The following is a 25,635-nucleotide window of genomic DNA, read 5'->3' on the forward strand; positions in this document are numbered from 1 at the left end:
TTTTTTTGTTTTACTTTAAAAATGTCTCTCTCAACTTTCCTTTCAAGATACCGAATTACGCTATTCTGAAGAGAAGCCATATTTAATTATTTCTTCCCTTTAAGGAGAATATACCAAGGTATACTGAGAAACAGAATCAGAAAACCTGGCTTATAATGAATCTCAGCTTTACTGCTTCCTAGCTTTGTCTCCTTGGATAGGCTGTCTAAGCTTCAATATCCTCAAGCCTTTCAACCTACCTCACAAAGTTGAATAAGCTGTGTGGCAAAATGAAATATGTACAAGCATTTTGTATACAATAAAGCCCTAACTGTATATATGATGTAATTATCAAAGAATATACCCTCATATATATTAAATTTCCAAGTTTAAGTATTTTACTTTATTATCTGATACGGCAGTTGATCTCAATAACAGGGTAAATCATGTTAACAATGTATTATTTTGATAATGGTAAAAAGATGGCAAATTAAAGGTGATATTATACTTAGTATACTATTAAACAAAATAAATCCTTTAAATCTATATATTCCTAAATTAATCTGAAAGTTCATCATCTTAAATTAGGACCTAACACCCCCACCAACTTCACCCTCTTCCTCAATCCCTTCTCATGTATCTAAACTCCTGGCAACTATTTTATTTAAGAATTTTGCAAAACTTACTTTTCATAGCAAGTATTTCTCTCCTCTAGTAAATATCCAACTTAATTTCCAAAAAATCTAAATAGAAAATCCTACAGAATCATTGTATCTTACCAAGTCTATATCCATGGTGTCGAAATCCATCCCCTCATTAAGATCTTCAATCCTCCCTTCTGAGGACATCATAACATCTTCAACAATTGGCTCTTCATCATCTTCCATTAGGCTTGTACCACGCCGACTAGAGAAATACAAAACAAGGTCAAGATCTGAACCAAAGTTGTGACTATTAATATATTGGCAGCAACTATGTGGCTCTGTCTATTCAAGTGTAATGGAAAATGATGGAATTAAAGGTCAGGGAAAATGATTGATTAGGCATTGATCATGTCATCAATGATGTCAAAACCCCAATGTCTAAAAATGCTAAGGAGTTATGTTTATTCGATATTACTTCAATACATTTAGCTTGATAGTTCTGATATCCCATTTAGAAGTTCAATGAGAATTTCCCACATGGGAACAGACAAGATAATACCTCAAATCCTTTTTGAAAGTAGGCAGGGTATAAATTAATAAACAAGTATAAAACAGAGACCAAAGAAATGACATTTTCAGAATACATGTATTTTCATGAACATATAATGTTAATTTTACCCATCACTCACTCAGTACCTAAAATGTACCAGGCACTCACTCATTCATTCACACAGTGCCTACTATGTGACAGGCTTCTACTGTGTCCTATGGATGCAAAATAAAAGATGAATAAGACATGGTTCCTGCCCTCAAGGAGCTCACAGTCTACTCTGGGAAACAGAGATAATTAATTATGACAAAGTGTGATAAATATTTCAAGAGAAATATGCCTTTAGTGATATAAAGATATACTGAAAGAAGAGATTAATTCTCCTTCAGGAAGAAATGAGCAACATCTATGCTGAAACTTGCATTCTGTATCCTATAAAACTCAAAACTGAGACATATATAGAAAAGTAAAATAAAAATTAAGAATAAAAATTCTGTTATCACATTATTATAAGGAAAAAACTCAAATTTCAAGTTCACAAATTAGCCCAGATCAGCATAAAAGAGTCAACATAATAGTGAAATTGAGGGTGACTTCTTATTCCCCAGTTTGGCTAACATTTCCTTCTTTTCTCACTCATTTAAAGATTCCACCTCAAAAATCAATTATTTATTGAATGCTAGCTTACAATTTACACAATACCATGTTGAGTCTTAAAAGATAAAGATAGCAAGACGTGATGTCTAGTCCAGACTACCTGGACAAATATGCTGACAATGGTCCCTATTTCCCAAGAGTTCTGGATAGTAAATGACAATTTTACTATATTTGGTGGAGGCAACTGTGAAGGGGATATGTGTGCTCTGGGGACCATGTATTATAGAAAAACAGAAATTCATTCGGCACTTCATTTGAAGTATAAGAAAGATATATGTGATACAAACTATGAGAGAGAGAGAGAGAGAGCGCGAGAGAGGGAGGGAGAATTTGGAAGTATTTTCAGTTATAGGGCAGATACCATTACAAAACCAGTGTTGTAAAACAAAAATATTTTAAAGTCTCAAGCAATAGAACACTTACGGTACAACACCCAAAAGGATCTTCTGGTAATAATTATTTAACTGGGATAATTTCTTAGTCACCTGAGGAAGTTTATCTCTAAGAAGAATTAAAACTAACTACAAACATTGTATCTATATGAGATGATGGATGTTCACTAAACTTGTAGTAATCATTTCAGGATGTATGTAAGTCATATCATTAAGCTGAACATCTTAAACTTATACAGTGCTGTATGTCAATTTTATCTCTATAAAACTTGAAGAAACAAAGTTAATCAATCAATCTACAAACAAAAGAATAATGATAAATGGTACTGAGTAATGAGATGCTGTGGAAGATCTTGGGCACCGGTGGGAAAGTTTTCAGGGGAGACATTAAGGACCAAATGATTGCATAGCAGAATTCTGAAGTGTTTGGACTGGTGACTGGTCAGAAGCTAAGAAATCACTTGTTGAATTCAGCGTGAAATAAGAACATATATTAAAGGGAATGTGGCTATAGAAACAGAATAGGGGACAGAATCAAGAGATAGTATAGAGAATGAACATATTAGACATACTCGGATCAGAATCTATAGATGTGATAAAGTATACCTTGTCTGTAGAGGTTCTTAACACCACTACAGATAACTAATGTGAATTTAAGTAGACTACCACTCATGTGGTAAATGATCATTTCTTAAGAAATATAGGTAAAATTCTCATCACTCAAAAACCAATAAAATGAAACAAAATATAAATTTAAAAAAGGTAACAATTATTATCTCCCAGCATTAAAACATATACCACATTATGTTACAAATACAAAGCTTTCAAACTAAAAAACTTAATCAGAATCATCAGATCTTCCCCCTTTGTACCAGTCATCTAAGGACTACTTATATGCCATTTCTTTTGGAGCCAAAGCTAATAAAGATTTATAAAACTCTCATACAGATTCCAGTAAAAACAAAGTATTTGAAAATTAAGCTAATTTTTTTTAGCATTGGACATTTATTCATTAATGAACATTTACTTAGTACTTTTTTTTTTTACTTAGTACTTTTTAATGTGCTGAGCACTAACAGGAAACGAAAGTAGTCCCTATTAAATGGTACAAACTATTATGTATAAAATAAGCTACAAGGATATATTGTACAACACAGGGAAATGCCAATATTTTATAATAACTATAAATGGAGTATAACCTTAAAACTGTGAATCACTAAATTGTACACCTGTAACTTATATAATATTGTACATCAAGTATACTTCAATTAAAAAAAGAGAAAGAAAGAAAGAGGTCCCTGCCCTTAAGGAGCTCACAGTCTAGAGAAAGGGACAAATTCATAAAACAAATTACAATACAATGTGTAAGTGCTATAAGAAATAGGAGTATACACAGTGTTGTGGGAGCGTAGATGACACCACAGCTTCACATAAGGTGACACCTGAGCTTGTTCTTTTATGATGATTTTACCAGTTGCCAGGGAGTAAGATATGATACTAAAATGTAGGCAGGGGCCATATTTAGAAAGATCTTGCATGCCATGAGTTAAGGAGTTTGAACTGTATCTTGCAGGCAATGGGGATCCATGGAAAGGTTTTAAGAAAAAGAGTTACATTATCAGATTTTTATTCTAGAACAGCAATTCTTGATGGCAGTGTGAATGATGGAGTGGTGGTGAGGGGAGTGAGGGAAGGGGTTGGTGAGAGGATAAATGGGAGATTTGAGGGAAGAAAACGAGTTAGAAAGCTAATATAATAGTTCAGGTGAGAGATGAGGGCCTGAACTAAGGTAGGGATCAATTAAGATGTAACAAAACTGAATTTTTAGCTATAGTTCTGTGTACCAAAATAAACAAGGATTCATATTTAAACTTTTCCAACAGATCAACCTATGATCAGTCCTTTAGCTAACTAGTCAATATTTAACTTTAAGTTTTTATTTTCTGTTGGAAAGACCAATTTTTAGTTCCTTGATTATTTCAGCTTAGTTACTCTAGAGAGTTTGCTGAAATCTTTAGATAAGGCACACATTAAAATATGTTAAAATGAATTAGTGAACTTCCTGTACTCAGACAATAAGGCACTCTCACTTACATGGCATGCTGAAGATTAGTTCGCAGTTTAACATAGCTCATTGCTGCTCTCTCCTGCTGTTGCCTTGCTTCCTCTTGTTGTCTTTGAGCTAACATCCATGTTACCTGCGTGCTTCAAGGAGAATTTTATTCTTCTTTTAACTTAACTTTTTTCTATGTAATTAATAAAGTTATAGTACAGAAAATGATCAAATGTACTTACTTATAATCAAGAGGAGTTTGATGATGTTCAGTCTGCATTGGATAGACACTCATGAAACTGTCCTCAGGTCGTAATCTTTTAGGCTCTCTCATAATTGTTGAGGTGAGTTGTGGTGTCTGCATCATAACTGGGGTGTGCAGTGTTTGTTCTCTGCTTAGCCACATACTGTCACTACTACTGCTTTCTTCAGCTGAGAAAGAAAATTAACAGCAATGAAGTTCAGTCACTAATTTTGATTAACCAAGTGTCTGATACAATGTGTTCAGGTCAAAAATCATCTGTTTGCTCTCCACATGCTAGAGCTTGGAACAGAAGGATACAAAGGTATGTAAGGTGCAGTCCCTGCCATGCCCTTATAGCCTAGTTGTGGAAAAAGAAAACACAGGCAATTATAACACAGTGTGGTAAGTGCTAAAAGAGACGGAAGCACAGGTAGAATGAGAACAATGAGAGGGATCAGAGCCAGCTACTCAGAAGTTACTTCTGTCTAGAGTAGATACTGTGTGGACTGTGAAGTGTCCTAGGCAGGGGGGAGGACATAAGCAAAAGCACCGAGGCATGAAACAATGACTGAACCATACTAATTTACTGATATTCAGCAATTTTTGACCTGCAAAAATAGTAATTTCATATGGTTCAAACTAAGAGTTTAGTACTCCTGGAGTAGACGGCAAAAGGTAAGGCTGAATAAAGAGGCAGGTATCAATTTATGCAAAGTCTTATAAGCTGTGCTAAGGTGACAGGGAAGCAATGTGGTAGTTACATGTTTTAGACAAAGTATGTAGTGGTAGTGTAGAGGGTGGACTTAAGAATATGAAGACTAGTCAGAATGGCCATCATCAAAAAATCTAGAAACAATAAATGCTGGAGAGGGTGTGGAGAAAAGGGAACACTCTTGCACTGCTGGTGGGAATGTGAATTGGTTCAGCCACTATGGAGAACAGTATGGAGGTTCCTTAAAAAACTACAAATAGAACTACCATATGACCCAGCAATCCCACTACTGGGCATATACCCTGAGAAAACCAAAATTCAAAAAGAGTCATGTACCAAAATCTTCATTGCAGCTCTATTTACAATAGCCCGGAGATGGAAACAACCTAAGTGCCCATCATCGGATGAATGAATAAAGAAGATGTGGCACATATATACAATGGAATATTACTCAGCCATAAAAAGAAACGAAATTGAGCTATTTGTAATGAGGTGGATAGACCTAGAGTCTGTCATACAGAGTGAAGTAAGTCAGAAAGAGAAAGACAAATATCGTATGCTAACACATATATATGGAATTTAAGAAGAAAAAAAAATGTCATGAAGAACCTAGGGGTAAGACAGGAATAAAGACACAGACCTACTGGAGAACGGACTTGAGGATATGGGGAGGGGGAAGGGTGAGCTGTGACAGGGCGAGAGAGTCATGGACATACACACACTCACAAACGTAAGGTAGATAGCTAGTGGGAAGCAGCCGCATGGCACAGGGATATCGGCTCAGTGCTTTGTGACTGCCTGGAGGGGTGGGATAGGGAGGGTGACGCAAGAGGGAAGAGATATGGGAGCATATGTATATGTGTAACTGATTCACTTTGTTATAAAGCAGAAACTAACACACCATTGTAAAGCAATTATACCCCAATAAAGATGTTAAAAAAAAAAAAGAATATGAAGACTAGTAAGCAAACAGGCCACTTAGGAGGTTAACTGTGTAGACCAGGTGAGTTAGAGGTTCAGAACGCTTTAAAATTTATAGTGGCATGCAGGGAATACATCTTTTAATTTGATAACTTTTCTATTTAAAAAAAGGAAATTTTATTTTAACTTGCTATCAAGCCCTAACTATTTTAACTGGTCAGGGACACTGTAAGAGAGATTTCTCCACAGACTGGGATGTTGGGACTATATGACCAATCAAGTCCAAATCTAAGTTACAAGCTTAAGTTATAAGTTATGAGTTTATGCATTTATATTATTGGACAAAAAGTACTAAAACCATTAATCCATGTGGCAATTTAATAATATGGCCCCTAAAAAAATAAATAAAATTAAAATATGGCCCCCAAATCTTTGACACTCCTCACATTAACAGGTGGGGGATGATGTCCCATTCCTTTGAACCTGTGCCCTGTGATTGCTTGGTCCATAGAATATGATGGAAATTATGCTATGCCAATTCCTGGCCTTAAGAAAATGGCAGCTTCCAGAGTTCTTGTCTCTTGAGACACTTGCTCTTGGAGCCCAGTCACATGCTGTGAGAAAGCCAAATAGCCACATGGAAAGGACATGTGTAAGGTGGTCCTGGCAGACAATCCCACTGAGGTCCCAGCTGACAGCCAGTATCAGATACATCTGTAAGTGAAGATGCCTCCGTATGATTCCAGTCACTAGCCTTTGAGTATTCCTAGCGGAAGCACCAGACATCATGTCCCTGCTATGTCATAAGTTTTGGGGGTAGTTTATTACTCAGGAATAATAGCTGCAGCAAATTTTGGCAACTATGCTAATTTGTTTAAAGTTTCCTAAGGAGAGGAAAAAAGTCCCCAGACCCATTTTGAACCAACCCTGGAATACTAAGAGTCCAAGAGATTCAAGTGTCATAATGTATTCTTAACCCTAAGATTATAGACAGCAACTTGTATTTCTATCAAGTTCTTTATGATTAATACTCTTCTTCATAGAAATTCAAAAGTTGGGACCTCTCTGAATCTGTTGTACCACTTAAACTAGATGATTTTATCTCTTAGGTAATGATTAGCTCTAAAATATTGAGTCCATATCCCTATACATAGAGTATAGTGCAGTGATTTAAAAGCAGGTCCTCTAGAGTGAGACTGCCTGGCTCTGCTACTTAATATTGGTGTGACCTTAGGTAAAAGTTACTTAACTTCTCTGTACCAGCTTTCACATTTGAAAAATGAGTATGTACCTAAAGAGTTGTAAGAACTGAATTTATGTATCTAAAATGTTTAGAACAGTACATTTACACATAATTGGAGGACACATTGTTCAAGATATTATTTAACAACACATACCTCAAATTTAAAAATAAGGTGACCCTTAATGACAATTCAGTCATTAAGGTTTATGGTAAACATAAAGGACAAATATAAAGAGAATAAACTATATTCTTACTGAGTGCGAGCTGCATGCCTTCAACCACTTTCCGTTTTCCCGTAGATGGCTTTGATTTTTTACTCCGCACTGTTGACCCCCGACTGCTGATTCCACTAATGACTGACATGGTGTCATCATCACCACCAGCTAGCAAAGAATTTCGGTATGACATCAGTGGAAGCCACACATCTTCTCTTCGGAGTGACATCTGAAAGGTCATGAACTTTTCCAAGTAAACATACCTTGAAAAGGAGTAGAAACCATTAGCTTTGATACATTAAATTGACATAGCTTTTTTTTTTTTTTTGCTTTTTGCTTATTCCTATAGGCTCACACACTATAACGGAACATACAATGATTTAATGAGTTAAATAAAAAGTAAATTAGAATGAAAATAGTGGTTGATGGGTCTACATTTCCTCAAAGCATACAGTAACAACCGAAGGATTATTAGCGTTCTTTCTCGAGAAGTCTCTGTTTTATCCTAACATTTACAAGTCCTCTGTTAGAAGAACCTGAGTCATATTCCCGGAAAGAGGATCGGATTTAAAAATTACACAACTTGGGTTCTAGTCCCAGTTCTACCAACCCGTAGCTGTGTGAGCATAGGCATATTACTTCACTACTCAATCTAAGCCTCATCAGTACACTAATGAACAATTTTGTCTCTATCAAGATTCTCACATTAAATGAAATAATTCATAGCATTTCAGCTTATTATTTGTTGAGCATCTATGTCCCAGGCAATGGGGATAGATACAAAGGTCAATCAGATATGGTCCCTACCTGCACAATATTTTCAGCCTGATGGAAGTCATACATCTACCCTTGGATTCAAGTATCACAAGGATTTTATGACATATATAATATAGCAATCAAAAATCAACTAACATTTGTGTGACTACTGTGTGCTACGCATTTTCCTCTTGGGGTCTTTAACTTTACTCTTACAGTCTTGTGAGGGAGACATTCTCCCCATTTGACAGATAAGGAGAGAAAGGATAAGAAAAGTTAAGTAATATAACCATGGTCATAAAAATGAGAAAGCAGTATAACCATGATTCAAATCCCAGGCTTCTGACACTAAGAGTTCAGTGCTTTATTGTGTAAATTATGCTTCACACAAGTTTCATCAACTAACTGTAAAGTGCAAACCAAATTTTGCTGTCATAATAATGGTTAATTTGAATCAGTTCAGAACTACCAGTTTTGAACACCATAAGAGAAAGGGCAGGAGAGATGAGTTACAAACATACTGCTTAGTGTTAGTTGTATATATTGTAAATATATTTCAGCTACACACAGTAGTACAGTACTCATCAAAGTGTGGTCTGGAAGTTGGCTATTAGTCTGAGAACTTACCAGCCTGACACAAGATGTGCAGTCTGAGACACAATATACTCACTAGTTGAGAGATTTACAACTATGTATCCACCACAAAGCTTAACAGAACATTCCAGATAAGTAGCCCTCCCTGATGCTAGTTCCCTTTGTCCTCTTTCCAGCCACAGAGGTTGCCATTAACCTGAACTTGCTATTTTTTGTCCCCATTTGTAATGTTTTAACACCTATTTGTCTGTAAACATCATAGCACAATTTTGTACTTAGCTTTTTGCACTCAACATTATAACTTTAAAATCTAACCATTTTGGAAGAGTGACGTCAGCTAACACTATAGTGGCAATCATTTTCCAATAATGTAAGTGTATCAAATCAACATGTTGTACACCTCAAACTTACACAGTATTATATGTCAACTATATCTCAATGAAGTCAGAAAAAAAAATTTTTTAAGATGAACGAGATCTGAGGGTCTAATGTATAACATGGTGGCTACAGTTGATGATACTGTGTACTTAAATAATACCATATAATTGAAATTTGCTAAAAGAGTAGAGCTTAAGTGTTCTGATCAAAAAAATGGTAAATATGTGATGTGATAAATACGTTAATTAACTTGATTATGGGAATCCTTCCACAATGTATATGAAATCATCATGTTGTACACTTTAAATATATTACAATTTTATGTGTCAATTATAGCTCAATAAACTTGAAAAAATTTAAGATTTTAAAAGCAGATCAATTGGATTGTGTGAATCTTATTTCAATCCCAATTCAATCAAATAAAAGTCATTGATGACATCTGATACTAGAAATTTGAACAATTAAATGGGTTTTTAATAAAATTAAGGAATTGTGTTTACTTTTTAAAAATCTAACCATTTTGACCACTGTATAGTATTCCATTGTATATTAATCAATTGATACCATTTTCTAGCTGATAGATGCTCAGTCAGTTTTGAGTTTTTCCCTATTCAAACAATGCAACAGTCAAGTACTTTAATAGTTATCCTTCTACACATGTGTAAGAGTTCCCCTAGGGTATCTACCTATGAATAGAATTACTGGATCATGAGGTAGGGAGAATCTTAAACTTTACTAGACATTGCCAACTGTCTCCAAAGTGGTCTTGTACCAATTTACTCTGCCACCAGCAATGTATAAAAGCCTCTATTGCTCCACATCCTTGGCAATACTTGGCGCTATCCAATGTCTTAAGTTTTGCTAATATGCTAAGTGAGAAATGTTTTTTTATTGTTTTAATTTTTATTTCTCTAATTAATAGTGTCAATGCAATTTTGGGGGGGCGGGGGGCGCACCACACAGCTTGTGGAACCTTAGTCCCCAGACCAGGGATTGAACCCAGACCCTTGGCACTGAAAGCGCGGCATCCTAACCACTGGACCACCAGGTAATTCCTCAATGCAATTTTGAACTGGGATAAATTTATAATAAAATGCACAGAAATTAACAGTAAAGTTGGATCAGTTTTGCAAACGAATGCAGCCATGTAACCCATACACCTATCAAGATATGGGACATTCCTATGACCCTACAGAGTACCCTGTATCCCTTTTCCCATTCAGTCTCCCCAACCCCAAGAAGTAACCACTATTGTGATTTCTATCACCGTTCTGTCTGCTTTAGAATTTCATATAATATCTATACAATGATTTTTTTAAAGACTTTTTTGATGTGGACCATTTTTAAAGTCTTTATGGAACTTGTTACAATACTGCTTCTTTTTTATGTTTTGGTTTTTTGGCCACAAGGCATGTGGGATCTTAGCTCCCCGACCAGGGACTGAACCCGCACCCCCAGCAGTGGAAGGTGAAGTCTTAACCACTGGACCACCAGGGAAGTCCCCAAGATCTATACAATCTTTAAAAGCAAAATACTGGTGGGCTTTCAGAAGACATTACCTATGAGTTATTCATATTCTTCTGTCTTTTTATACCTCAAAGCCCGGGGTTGGGGGGTGGGGGTGGAAGAGATGAAAGAAGATTTTGAGACTTTAATTCCATTTGTTAGGCTCTCTTAGAACATAAGTCATGATTTTAGAAGACCAAACCATAAAAGTATCCTGTTTAAATGGCCTGTTGAGAACAGGACTTGTAGTTAAAGTACAAAGATAAAAGAGGGGGACTTCTACTTTCCAGTGTAGTCATGGCTCAGGACACAGACTAAGGTGCTCCTGATGGATCAGCGATATCATTATTTGTTAAATGCTCCTTCATTAGTTAGGCTGAGCCAAGAACTCAAATAGGAATACACAAAGCATTCCAGTTACACCTCTAAAGCCTCAACTACACTGTAAGGGGAACTCACAGAATTAAAATGGAGTATTATGCATAAAACAGTTATAATCCTTAAAGTATAAAATTTCTGAAGTATAAAGTTCTTTGTGCATTAATGCAATCCTACAAATCTAATCTAATCTGAGAGGGAAACCAAGTATAACAATTAATCTTTAAGAATTCCAAAACAAAATTAAATAGAGTATTTCTAACAAATACATACACTGTTCTTTTGTCTTGTCGAAGTAGTTTAGAAGAAAATTCACTGAGAATATCAAGAAATGCCAAATTTAAAGGTGGATGGCTCTCTCCTTGTGGATTAGGCTCCTTAAAAGCAAATTCTATGCCATCTCTGCAACAAAAACAACAAAAAAAGACAAATATTTAAAGGACTACAATACAAAATTGAATAACTTAGGGAATTTCTCTATACTTCATCCCACTACTAAGATGTTTCCTTTGTCATGCATTTAATCTGAGGAATAGAGAGAATAAGGAGGCTACAGTGCGAGAATGAGCAAATATATTTACATTTTATGCCACTTTTACTTTGTTTGTTTTGGTTTTTATTTTTATTTTTTGGCGGGGGGGAGGGGCATGCTGCGCCACGTAGCTTGCAGGATCTTAGTTCCCTGACCAGGGACTGAACCCTTGCCCCAGCAGTGAAAGCGCCAAGTCCTAACCACTGGACCGCCAGGGAACTCCCAACTGTTACTTTCTTTAAAACAAAACAGACACACACATACACACACCAGCTGGTCTTTATTTAAAATGTGGTTTGATATATCTACATTCTCTCCTCAGTTCTCTTTTCCATAGAAAATAACCCAAATCCTTTCACATAATGATCAGTACATTTTCTGTATTTTTCAAGACACAAAGGAGATCAACTATAACACATAGGATCAACTTAAAAATAATGATTCAAGACTATCTGTAATGACCCACTTAAGAGTAAAGTTTAAAAATTAAACTCCACTCAAGGCCCAGTTTATATTTATTTAACAATAAATACCTCTATTAATCAAGACAACTACCCAACATTTTATATATATATATATATATATATATATATGAAGTAAATAATATATTACTTCTCAAAATAATTACTACATGTGTGGTCCTTAAATATTACCTAAAATTCTCATCCATAGTATTAAAAGGCATAAAAAGAAAATTGAGACTTTTAGAGCAAAGTGAAAAGGAGAGAGTAAATTAAAGTTGAGGAAGGTATAGGACTAACAAAGAGCAGAACAATTTCTGAAGGAAGACATTTAACACTTCATAATTAAGTAAGCAACAGGAATTTTAAAAAGACACAAAACAGAGAGCTTTCAATGAAACAGAGCCCAAGCCTCTTGATTTTTCCAAAGGCAAGGCTCTTTATCCACAATAAAGACATAAAGGGTATTAATAACCACATGTTGGTTATGTTAGAGCTCTAAAATATACTTAAAAGTATAATTGATCACTAAATTACATGCCTAAAATAAAATGAGATGATTTCCAATTTTGATAAGGCAAAGAAAACATGCAGACAAAATAAAGATTGTGGCTCAAAACAAGAGAAAAGGTCACTGCAAAATAGAGAACAGAACCAGAAACAAAAAACTTGAAACAAAGAAATCAAATCTCAAAACATTATCTACCCAGCAAGAGAGATTATGACAAAAACTGTTAAAAGAGATTCTATAATACCTGATGAATATATGTTGCTTTTCTTCACGTAATTTATAAAGATTTTGTATGGTTTTAATTAAAGCAAAGACTTTTCTATAAAAGGTGTTTTAGTCCCAATTCATGTGTTAACAGAGATAGCACTATAACTGGTTCTTAAGAAAGGAGACATGCCACAGATTTGTAAACAAGTAATAAAGCATCAATTGAACTTGGTTATTCTAAACAAAAGAGCAAGATACAAAAAAACTTCATGATTAACAAACAAGCTGAATAAAATATTTGGAAATTACTTGTGTAGCATAGCAATGGCCTCTCTCGTTTTCAATTGATCGAGTCCAAAAGTTAAAGCAAAACGTCGAGCAAGTTCTTTTATGCCGCTGAATGTTGAGGATGACCTATCAAAATTATAGCCATTTTCCTGTATCATTTCATTAAAAAGCTGTTTGGAAAGAAAGAAAGCATGTTAAAGTTTTTTAATAACTATGGATTATTAACATCTAATTTTAAAATACTACATTTTATATTTAAAATATACTTGATGTTCTATAAATAAGGCATTGTAGTTCATTCTATAACATGGATTTTTAAAAACATGATACAAATGACCAAAATTGTAGCACTTCATATATTCAGACTAGAGGTAGTTACTGACATTAGAAACTCCTTAGATTAGTTACGACAGAATTCTTTTCTGCCGGTATTAATTGGATATTAAAATAGCATATAAAAATATAAAGAAAAAGGAAACCAACTAACAACTATGTTCTTATTGACATTTAAATGATGGATCTTCACATCAAGAACTTTCATCATAAAGTTAGCAAAACAAAATACAATCTTTCAATTATCAAGCTGCCAAGATTTTAAAAAGATAATGGCTACTACTTAAGAATACAGTGCAATGGGCACTGATCTGCTGGGAACATAAACTGAGAAAACCTTTCTACAGAGCAATCTGGCAATGTGTAGTGAAAGCTTTAGAATTTTCATGCCCCTTGAGTAAGCAATTGTTATTGTCAGACTTTATCCAAAAGGAATGATAACAGTAATATCTGTATACAATACGTAAGTACAAAAATGTTTGTCTTAGTGCTATTTATAATGGCAAGAATTGTAAAAAACCTCAACATCAAACGAGAAGAGATCTTGGTTAAATTATAGTCCCTCTATAAAATGGAATACTACACAGTCATTAAAAATGCAGAGGAAAGTATTTAATGGCATGAAAGTGTTCAGGATTTATTAATATGAAAAATTCAGCATTTCAAGACAATGTGCAATATGATTTTTTATGTTTGTAAAATAAGATTTCACATAGGCATAAAAAAGATGAGGAAGTTAAAAATTAAAACACTGTTAAGTGAAAAAAATTAAAGATAAGTTGTATTTTTTCTAGTTTTCCTATATTTTCTAAACTTTCTACAGCAAACAGCTATTATTTTACACCAAAAGTTATTTAAATGCTGCCTTTAAAACCTTTTAAATTCTATTAATTTTAATAAAGAATATCAAAATATGCAAATGAAATTAAGAACTTTCATACCTAGATCTCTAAAAAGCAAGAAAGTTTATCAAAGTGAAATGGGTTGGGTTATGTTCTGCATGCATTTGGTCTCTACAGACAAAAGTATACTAAGCAAATGATTTTTGCCTAATTAAACCTGCTTTGACACTGCCAAAATGAAAATGACTGGTACATTTTGATTATACGGTTGATAAATGCTCATTAAAATACATGTACAAATGTACAAAGAATAAAGTAAAATTCACCTGGAACCTACCAAAGCAAGTTAACCACAGCTAACATTTTGGTGATTATTTTTTCCAAATAGGTACACAGAGATGTGCACAATTTTATAGAGATGCTATACTGCAATCTTTTTTTATTCTCAAACTATATATTGTAGAGATCTTTACGAATTAATGAATACAGATCTACACCAATTTTAAGTGCTACACAGCCACTGCAGAGATATACTACACAATATATTCATCTAATATCCTATTGACAGGCATTTATATTTTCTAATTTCTTGCTATTATAAATAACTTTGCAATGTATAATCTTTTACACTCATTTTTGCAAAGTTATCCTATTACCACTGTGGATGAACTTCCAGAAGTAGAACTGCTGCCTCAAATGGCATACACATTATAAATTTTGACATATATTGCCAAACTACCTGCCAGGAAGGTTGAACCAATATACCTTGCTGTCAGAACCTGTTTCTCCCATACCTTAGGCGGCTATAGGTTTTGCCACTCTTGCCAGTCTCAAAGCAAAAAATGATCTCACTTGCACAATGTCTACTAGTGAGATTGAGTATTTTTCATTTCCACTTTTATGAACTATCTATTGCATCCTTTTCCCAGTTTTCAACTGTTAACTTGAAAACTATTAAGTGCTTATTTTGCTAGCCTAAACCTGGTACTCTTCATGTCTTACCTGTTGCAAACTGAGAATAAGGGTCTTTGCACACTGAATTTTGTCTATCTGCCTTGTTTTACTCATTGTTTCTTTGATGATATCGCCATAGTCATTATAATACTAGAAAAGAAATTTGTACAAATTAGGCCTTTGTCTCTTAAAACTATTGGACAATAAGACTAATTTTAGGTTAGTCACATAAGCATATCACAAGAATGTTATTTGGCTAGAATTATGCCTTCAAAGACACGGAAGAATGTTACTAAAACGTCATTGTAATCTTTAAACACATAATCCCTAACATCAATAAATTCAGAAATATCAGACAGTTAAGATCTAATCACATTAAGCTCCACAGTTGGTTTTAAGGAGGTATATTGTTTAACAATAATTAAGTTATACAGATTTTCAGAAATAAAACAAAGGACAGAAACAAAGTTCTGTGCTCTTTGTGAACTATTAAGACAATGAATGTAATCAGTTACTTTCATAACTTATTCATTGCTAATGGCATGTAGTTCATGAGCAGTTTCCAAATTTATTGATTTGGCTTATAGAAACTAACAGCCTGTTAACAACATTTAAAAGAAAACTTACTGTATGTGGCATTTACATTACACACTGCACAGGAATATTTTTTCTAATTTAAGATCTTGTTTCAAAATGCATACATTAACAACTACCAGAGATAACAGGATAACCATGCTCCTATATGACTAACAAAATTGACTTTAATTTAGAATACCTAAGTCTAAAAGTTTAAAATTTGCAAAATGACTTCAAAAACAACCTTAGTTAAAAAAAAAAAATCTAACAAGTATCAGGCCAAATAACTTAAGTTCCAAAGTACTTTATTAATGGTTCTATCATGTAGGAAAGTATTCTGAAGAGAGAATTAATTAGGTTTTGATAAATGTATTACATGTTTTATCCTGTAAAAGCAAAAGCTTAAAAAATGTTTACATTTATAATTAGATTTTACTTGAAAAAGGATTACAGAAAAATCATCACACCGTATTTAGTCACATTCTGTTAGTACAATCAACAATATCCTTTCTACTACTACTTACAAGTTAAAGAATCTCACACATATTTATGACAATTTGTGAATAACCCACTGTGACTCAAATCAGATTTTCAGAGCTTAAGGAACCTTAGCTATCACAGTGGAACAGATGAAGAAACGCAGGACACAAAAGGTACTGAATTACTCAAGGTCACAAGCTGCATAGTAACCAAGCCAAAACTGTATTATCTAGTTCTCTGACTCCTAAACACTTTTTTATGTTACATCAAGCAGGGGAGGGACACCATCCTGTTGTTTTAAACTAAATCACAAAAGCAATTTCTATTAGTGACAGTTAACCTAAGACAAGCTGTTTGCAATATTCCGAACACAAATGAACTCAATAAACCCAAAATGTCCATTAATGGAGGATCAGAGGTATGAGAAAATTTACTGAAAATGTTAAATATTTTAAGAGATTTCTTTTACACTAGAAAAGTAATTTACTATTAAAAAATTCAATGGCAACCAAACATAAAAGCAACATAAAAATATCTCGCTATCCATTTTTCAACTTTACCTTCATATACTGCTTAAAGATATCTGCAGCTGTATTCATCTCCACCACAGTATATACAATTAGCTTACAAAACGCTGCAAGTAAATTTCTCCTTTTGTGCAGAGCTTCAATTTTACTGGCTTCATCTTCCTGCTGACCATCTGGGGAAAAAGGTTTCCAACATTAAGCCATCTGTATTTTACTTCAGCCGTGTGTGTGTGTGTGCGCGCGCGTGCATGTGTATGTGCATGCGTGTGTGTCTGTGTGTGTGTATCAAATTCAATATAAAACATCTTTATTTTGGAGAATTTGAAAAATAAGGGAAAAACATTTAAATAAAATAAAAATTATAATCACTCAATATCTTCATGAATGACCAGCCCATTTATTCCAATACACAAAATTTTTGTGACGTCAAATCAGAAGGCTGTTTAGTGAACATGGAACAGGAACAAGTGGAGTGAGTGAGAGGAACTGATGTTTAGGGAAATCAGGCTAAGCTTGCCTAACACATTAATCTACTTCCCTAGCAGGATAGTTTGCCGATGAGACCTGCATATTCAGTATCTGTTGGGTAAGGCTCTTTCTTCCCTAGGGGCAGACAACCTCAGAGATTCTGTTATTCCTTCTAAAGATGACCCCACTCAACCTCAAACCCAACTTTTATTGACAGATACTTTCTTTATACATATTACAGATATTCAGTTAGACTGGCCTAGAAACCATTCTGTCTTTTTAAGGTAACTTCACATATATCTGCTCTGATCCATTATGTGAGATCTTGATATTCAGTTATCAAAGGGACAAAATTATTTCCAAATTCATAGCTGAGAAAGCCGGATTACAGCCTCCAAGTACTGCCAAAGGATTTTCAAATTATTTGATACTGTGCATAAAATTGTAACGAAGCCTTTTACATAAAAAGCTATGCAAAGAATTTTCCTCTTGACAAATTTTACAAATGAAATTACTTACATAAAAAATACTGTGTATAAAATAAGAACTCTTTTAAAACAAGTATTTATTTTACCCTGACTCTGATAATCCTTGATAACTGCTAGTAAATAAAAACCAAATTTTAAGAATAGGAGTTTGTTTAAGACAGACCATCCGAAAGTTTCTGTTATCAAAAGTGCCTATTCCAGAATGCCAAAGTCATTTGCTTAGAAACCTAAAACGTACTGTTCATTCTTTTAAAAGAGTACACTGAACATACAAGCTAACTTTTTCTTAATGACTCTGTGATTATAATGGATTTCTATACAATATTGTTTCCAATCATTGTTTGGTACTGTTCTCAGGAACTAGAGGGATACAGACTTATTCCCCCTACAGACTAAGTTACCCAGATATTAAGAGTATTTTTAGCCCTGATTTTTAGGTTTCTTATCAAAAATTAGCCACCTTTTTCTCTTGTGGGGATTAAAGAATGTTACAGAAGTGTCTAACACACTGGGCCTTTAATAAATGTCAGTTGCCATTATTATTATGTGTTGCCAGTGCCTCTAGAAGCATTCCCTATTTTATTCTCCCCTTCTAGTCTGATGTGGGCTAACAAATCAAATAACCATGGGTCTACAATACCAGGGGTTAGATGAGTATGAAAAGCAATGGAAACTATCATATGTTGCTGGTGGGAGGATAAAAGAATAAAACGACTTTGGAGAATAATCTGGCAACTTGTGGTCAAGTTTAAGATATACATAGACTACATAATCTAGCAATGCCACTCGTAGGTATACAGGCACACCTCGGAGATATTGCAGGTTTGATTAGACCACCGCAATAAAGGGAATACTACAATGAGTCACATGAATTTTTTGGTTTCCCAGTTCATATAAAAGTTATGTTTACACTATACTATAGTCTTACTAAGTGTGCAATAGCATTATGTCTAAAAACATGTACATACGTTAAACATTTCATTGCTAAAAAATGCTAATCATCTAAACTTTCATGCGAGTTGTAGTAGTAACATCAAAGATCACAGATCACCATGACAAATATTATAATAATGGAAAAGTTTGAAATGTTGCAAGAATTACCCAAAAAAAGACACAGAAACATGAAGAGAACAAATGCTGTTGGAAAAATGGCACCCATAGACATGTGTGATGAAGGGTTGTCACAAACCTTCAATTTATTAAAATACACAGTATCTACGAAGTGCAATAAAAGGAGGTATGCCTGTACACTAGAAAAGCATTTGCACATGTGCTCAAGGAGATAAGTATAAGAACATTTTTGTAACACTATTTATAATAGGAGAAAAGATGGAAACCTAAATGTTCATCAATATGAAAATGGATAAAGTGTGGTTAATTCATATCACATAGTATTCAGCAGTCAGGATGAATAAGCTATAATCACATGTCAATACTGACAAATTTCACAAATAATGTTAACTCAAAAAAGCAAATTGAAAAATAAAATGTTCAACATGATACCATTTATGTGGAAGCTAGCAACAGAAAATAAACTATATATTGTTAAAAGATACATAAATTCCCAGTAAAATAAAATTAAAATGCAAAGGCATGATAAACAGCAAATTCAGGATAGCATTATCTCTAGGGAAAAAGAATAATGGGATGGGGAGGGATACAAACAAGGGCTTCTTTTGTATCTATTCCTTTAAAAAACAAATATGAAACAAACAGAGCAAAATTTGACAAATGCTGGTGGTTGGTATATACAAGTGTGTTACATTTTATTCTTTTCCATAGAATTGCAATACATTTCATTTTTAAAGTGGAAATAGAAAAACACGAAGTCCAAGGAGGTAAGACAAAGTGTAATTCCAGGAAGCTCCCAGAAAATTTAGGAGTATTGGCAAGCTTATTCTCATTCCTATTTCCTATGATCTAAATGAAGTTGAGGTAGTCCCCAACTAACAAAAGGGTTATAGACCAAAACCAATTTTGTATCAGTGTTGGGAATATAACTATGTTTTCCTATAGAAGTTTTAAAAACTCCTACTCATCTTTTAGGATCCATTTCTGATGTTAGCTTATTTCAGTGGTGTTCTGACTCCTACAGAACAGTTATAACTTCCTCTACATGCCCACAACACTTTGTACCTACCTCTATTACTTGTCAGATTACATTATAATTACTTGTTTTTAGATATGTCTTTTCCACTTGAATTGAATTCTTAAAGGAAAAGACCCTGTCTCATTTTTTTGATATTCATAGCATCTAGTATACTGCCTGCTGCCCAATAAATGTCAAATGAATGTTAAAAATAAAGTGTAACTAAACCAACAGCTGAAAGTGAATGGTGGAAAATTCTAAGTATATAAACTTTAGTACATGGATTTTGATATCTGTTTTGGCTACTTAGGTTTCTCAATTCTGTTCTGGTTAAGTTTCTAATACTTGAGAACAAAGCTCTCTATTGATAAAAAATAAGCTACAAGCCATGTCTAGAATTATATATAGTTAAAAGCTTTGCAGTGATGTGTCAGTTTATGTATGGACATACACATACTGATGTTATATATCCTTCAAGTTTAACTTCAAATTGGAAAAAAAAAAACCCAGAAGAAGTCACCAAATACTATCTGTTTTTCCACGATTTCTTGTTCAAGTAAGGCATCTGTGTATGCAATTAGGGTGCGAAGAGTAACTTAACACTAGGCAACGTTGGTTTGATTATTTACCTGTAACATTCTGTACTGCCCCAGACTTTTACAGAAAAATTATGCTATGAAAGTATACAACAAAAAGGTCATTTAAAGAAACACTTTATTCTGCTCTAATTACTTGAATATTGGTATTACCAATGATTAAGGGGAAAGAGAAGTAAATTTTGTTGAGTACCTACCTACTACATGCCCAGGCACTATACTAGTCACTTTGCTCAATTTAATTAACTTGTACAGTTCTGTAAGGTAGCTACAAATTAGAAAAACAAGCTCACAACTAGTGAGAAACAAAGATTTGATTCCAAAGCCTATGCTCTGTGATACCACATTGTCTTTACAATGTTACAAGCAATGAACACAAATTGCACTGGAAAATGTACCTGTGTTTCATGTTTTAAGAATAAAATATCAAACAGTAGTGTAACACTTTACATTGCTGTTAATTAAATTTGATTTATAGTAGACACACAGATTTAACAAAAAGATGGCAATAAAATTACCTGCACTGTTATTGTCATCATCCTGTTCAATGAAGACATGATCCAGAATAAAGCTGAGCAACTCAGACTGCAATGAAGAATCAGGGGTGTAAACTAATGGCTCTAACATGTCACGCCCTCCTGACATAATCTGATGGCTGAAGATCATCAAAATATCACATAGAATAGTGAAGGCCTAGTATAAAAATAAAAAAAAAAATAAAAAAAAAGGATAGCATGCCATAAACCAAAGTTTCTCACGAACTGCCACAAGTAACTTACATATTTAATGTGGAAATAAATTCCAACTTTCTATATTTGAAACTCATAAGAAAAGCAATGTCTACTATTTTCCTAAGATTTTAAAAGTGAAGAGTGTAATTTTTTCAACAATAACTACTGATATTTGCATTGTGATTTACTAACTGCAAGATAATTTCACAAATATTTTTTAATTTTCAGCAATTTTCTTTTAATTTTTTAAGTGATTTGTACAATATGTTAACATCATCAAAACATGCAATCAAGACTCAATCTCAGGTTTTCTGACTCCAAACCCCACCCTTTACACTATATATACCACAATGTCTCATGGTATACATTCTCAAATATCAAATAATGTATAAACTTGGTACCATTCTTTTCTTCTATGGAAGAAAAACACTTATACCAAGAAGATGAATATCTCCTAGAAGATCTCTTAGAAGAGAGATCACAAAATCTATAGGACTTCTCATTGTCAGTATATGTGATGATTAAGTAAAAAAAACATAACCAAGTGTGGGTCTGCTTACTAATCATCAGGCAAACCTGACAGTATAATAAACATAAGGTTGAAGTGGGACTTCCCTGGTGGTCCAGTGGCTAAGACTCCACGCTCCCAATGCAGGGGGTCTGGGTTCGATCCCTGGTCAGGGAACTAGATCCCACATGTTGCAACTAAGAGTTCGTATGCCACAACTAAAGATCCCACATGCCACAACTAAGACCTGGCACAGCTAAATAAATAAATAAAGCAATAAAGCTGAAGTGTTTTTTATATATATATATATATATATATATATATATATATATTTTTTTTTTTGGATGAAGTTATATCTTGAGGAGCTTTATAAAAACTCTGCCATCCAAAAATGGGCAGAAGACCTAAATAGACATTTCTCCAAAGAAGATATAGACTGCCAACAAACACATGAAAGAATGCTCAACATCATTAATCATTAGAGAAATGCAAATCAAAACTACAATGAGATATCATCTCACACCAGTCAGAATGGCCATCATCAAAAAATCTAGAAACAATAAATGCTGGAGAGGGTGTGGAGAAAAGGGAACACTCTTGCACTGCTGGTGGGAATATGAATTGGTTCAGCCACTATGGAGAACAGTATGGAGGTTCCTTAAAAAACTACAAATAGAACTACCATATGACCCAGCAATCCCACTACTGGGCATATACCCTGAGAAAACCAAAATTCAAAAAGAGTCATGTACCAAAATCTTCACTGCAGCTCTATTTACAATAGCCCGGAGATGGAAACAACCTAAGTGCCCATCATCGGATGAATGGATAAAGAAGATGTGGCACATATATACAATGGAATATTACTCAGCCATAAAAAGAAACAAAATTGAGCTATTTGTAATGAGGTGGATAGACCTAGAGTCTGTCATACAGAGTGAAGTAAGTCAGAAAGAGAAAGACAAATACCGTATGCTAACACATATATATGGAATTTAAGAAGAAAAAAAAATGTCATGAAGAACCTAGGGGTAAGACAGGAATAAAGACACAGACCTACTGGAGAACGGACTTGAGGATATGGGGAGGGGGAAGGGTGAGCTGTGACAGGGCGAGAGAGAGTCATGGACATATACACACTAACAAACGTAAGGTAGATAGCTAGTGGGAAGCAGCCGCATGGCACAGGGATATCGGCTCGGTGCTTTGTGACTGCCTGGAGGGGTAGGATAGGGAGGGGTGGGATAGGGAGGGTGACACAAGAGGGAAGAGATATGGGAGCATATGTATATGTATAACTGATTCACTTTGTTATAAAGCAGAAACTAACACACCATTGTAAAGCAATTATACCCCAATAAAGATGTTAAAAAAAAACTCTGCCAGGAGTTTTAAATAGAGTCAAACACTGGTAAAAGTAGTCAGAAGGTAACTGGAAAAAATTTAGTTATTTGTTGGGAAGGGATAAGGAAAATAAAATTTTGTGATCACAAAGTCAACAGAAAATTACATTTAATGGAAGACTACTACTAGAAGGACAGATTATAATATAGACCTCAAAGCAGATTTTAATAATAGCTTTGCCTTTTTGGAACTAACCACATTTATTTTTTTCTCTATGCTTTTACCTCTTCTTTTGGTCTCTTCCTCTCATTTTACTACTATAGTAATAATTTATACCTATCAAGATATTTGAGTTTACAAAAGCTTTTGCAACATACACAGTAAGGATACACAGTGATAAGCGTGGTGACATTTACTAATTAGGTGAACTGACAGGTCTTGTGAGCTAACCAGGACATATTCCTGGAAGCTGTTAGGAAGACTAGTACACAGGCTATTTAATGACCAAATAATTAATCTCCAAGGCCTGAACAACAGATTATATATAAAGGAGATTACACACAATAACCCATAAGGAATTATGTGCTAACACTGTAAGAAATACGGAATATTAAGCTGAGTATCTTGGTGGCCTATGAAAATATATCAAGTAATACTTCATGTATTAAGTTTAGATCAGTGTATACTTCACTGAAATCCTATTCTAAGACATTAACTATAAACTCATTTTACTACCTTCTGAAATTTTGTCCCTCTTATCTGAATTGTAGAGAAGAAAATGTCCCAAGTCCTTTATTGTTACAGTTCAAAACTAAATAGGCTCTTGGTCCCAGGATCAGAAGTTATTTTACAGATGGGAAAACTACCCATGGCACCAAGTAACAATGTATTTCCAGACTGAGAAGCTTGGCAGCAATGGAATCAAGAGGGCATATGGGGTGGGAAGGTAACACTCTGAAGACGGAAGTGATTAAAATTTTTATTTCAAAGTCCACATAAGAAAAAATAACTCACACAATCAGGAATGGGCAGGAATGCCAACATCTGATAATACTCTGAGATAACAAAACCAGATGGACCTTTCCTCCCTGAGGCATATCTGTTATACTTGTTGCTTTCAGGAATAATTTATGTAACTGCATACACCTACTTTGTATATATGGGTCTGTTTACCATGTGTGGCATAAAGAAACAATAACACAGAATAACTGCAATATGCGGGTAATCTATAATGCTCCACATGGAATTAATGTTAATCTATTTTTTGAGCATAGTATATATACAGACAGATACAAGATATTTCTACTTTGCCCAATTTCAGTATTTCTTAAATTTTCTATATTAGTTCAGATATTTATTCAGGGTTGCTTACAAAAGACTGCTATCTATAGTAATTACTAACCTGTTCTTTAACGGTGGTATTCACGTTGGTCAGGTAATGTTGACATATCTGACAGAATACCCTCATCTGTTTCTTTAAACGCAGCAAGTCCTCCTTGAAAAAATTTAACATGAGCATTTTAAAATACTGTATTAAAAACTCATTCAATATTTAAGATATTTTAAATTACATAAAACATCACCATATATTTAACTATGTTAACTCTGCTTGTATATTAGATTTAAAATCTTTATTATTTATCAAAAAGGAAAACAAAAACCACTTTTAAAATCTCAACAAATTGCAGGCTTAAAAACACCAGGTATATTCATGATAATTAGCTGACATCTAAAAATATTGTTTATATCATCTTTAACTCAGCCTTTTTCAATTTCCATTTCTCTGTTCATTCTGTAATACACTTAATTTACTATGTACTTAATATTGTAGGCCTAGTACTTAAAATCCTCAGACTATTAGTACATGCATATCATTAATGAATATATAAATACTGGTGGTGTAGTAAATATATGTTTTCACAAAGCTGAGTGTTAGAATATTCACTCAAAGCCAAATATCACCATATAGAAAAAGCATCTGTATATAAGAATACAATTTTATCAAAAAAAATACCAGGTATATTAACGGATAATATCCTACGTGATCTGGGTCCTTTAGAATGAGAAAACTTATATGACTATATATGGCTATCCATATAAATCCACTACCTCAGAATGCTTAACAAGTAAAGATTTATGTTCCATCCTCACTTTGTAATTTGATGAGTGGCTGACTGATGAATGGAATAAAATAAATGATAAAAAAGGGACAGCATGTTTCATTTTTCATTTGTAGGATAGTGGTTGTGCTTTTTAAAAACAGAGAGGGACCAAAGAAAAATTAGTTTTGTGGAATTACTCCACTTAAGAAAAAAAAATTTTAACCTACACTAAAAGGATGAATCTTTTTTTTCTTTTTCTAAATATTTACATTAGTTAATTTAAAATAGAAAACTACTTTATAAAGATCAGCCACACTAATTTATTTAAGGCATAACCTCTGGCCCGTCTCCTGATACTGGATGCCAAACGATAGAG

General features: G+C 33.9%; 1 protein-coding gene across 3 annotated transcripts in view; it reads right to left on the reverse strand.

Moving 5' to 3' along the window:
- STAG2 (STAG2 cohesin complex component) overlaps positions 1–25,635 on the reverse strand; it is a 115,945-nt gene that overhangs the window by 6,685 nt on the left and 83,625 nt on the right. For 2 of the 3 annotated variants that reach the window (XM_060138736.1, XM_060138737.1), the window contains 10 exons: positions 24,560–24,652; positions 21,093–21,267; positions 16,967–17,106; positions 15,399–15,500; positions 13,243–13,391; positions 11,496–11,624; positions 7,650–7,873; positions 4,518–4,707; positions 4,317–4,427; positions 759–885 (listed from right to left, as the gene is read on the reverse strand). In XM_060138736.1, the coding sequence (XP_059994719.1) occupies positions 759–885; positions 4,317–4,427; positions 4,518–4,707; positions 7,650–7,873; positions 11,496–11,624; positions 13,243–13,391; positions 15,399–15,500; positions 16,967–17,106; positions 21,093–21,267; positions 24,560–24,652 (1,440 nt within the window). The remainder of the gene's footprint in view (positions 1–758; positions 886–4,316; positions 4,428–4,517; positions 4,708–7,649; positions 7,874–11,495; positions 11,625–13,242; positions 13,392–15,398; positions 15,501–16,966; positions 17,107–21,092; positions 21,268–24,559; positions 24,653–25,635) is intronic. The other variant, XM_060138738.1, reaches the window with a different exon arrangement.

This window comes from Lagenorhynchus albirostris, chromosome X (assembly GCF_949774975.1).
Source record: "Lagenorhynchus albirostris chromosome X, mLagAlb1.1, whole genome shotgun sequence".
NCBI lineage: Eukaryota > Metazoa > Chordata > Mammalia > Artiodactyla > Delphinidae > Lagenorhynchus > Lagenorhynchus albirostris.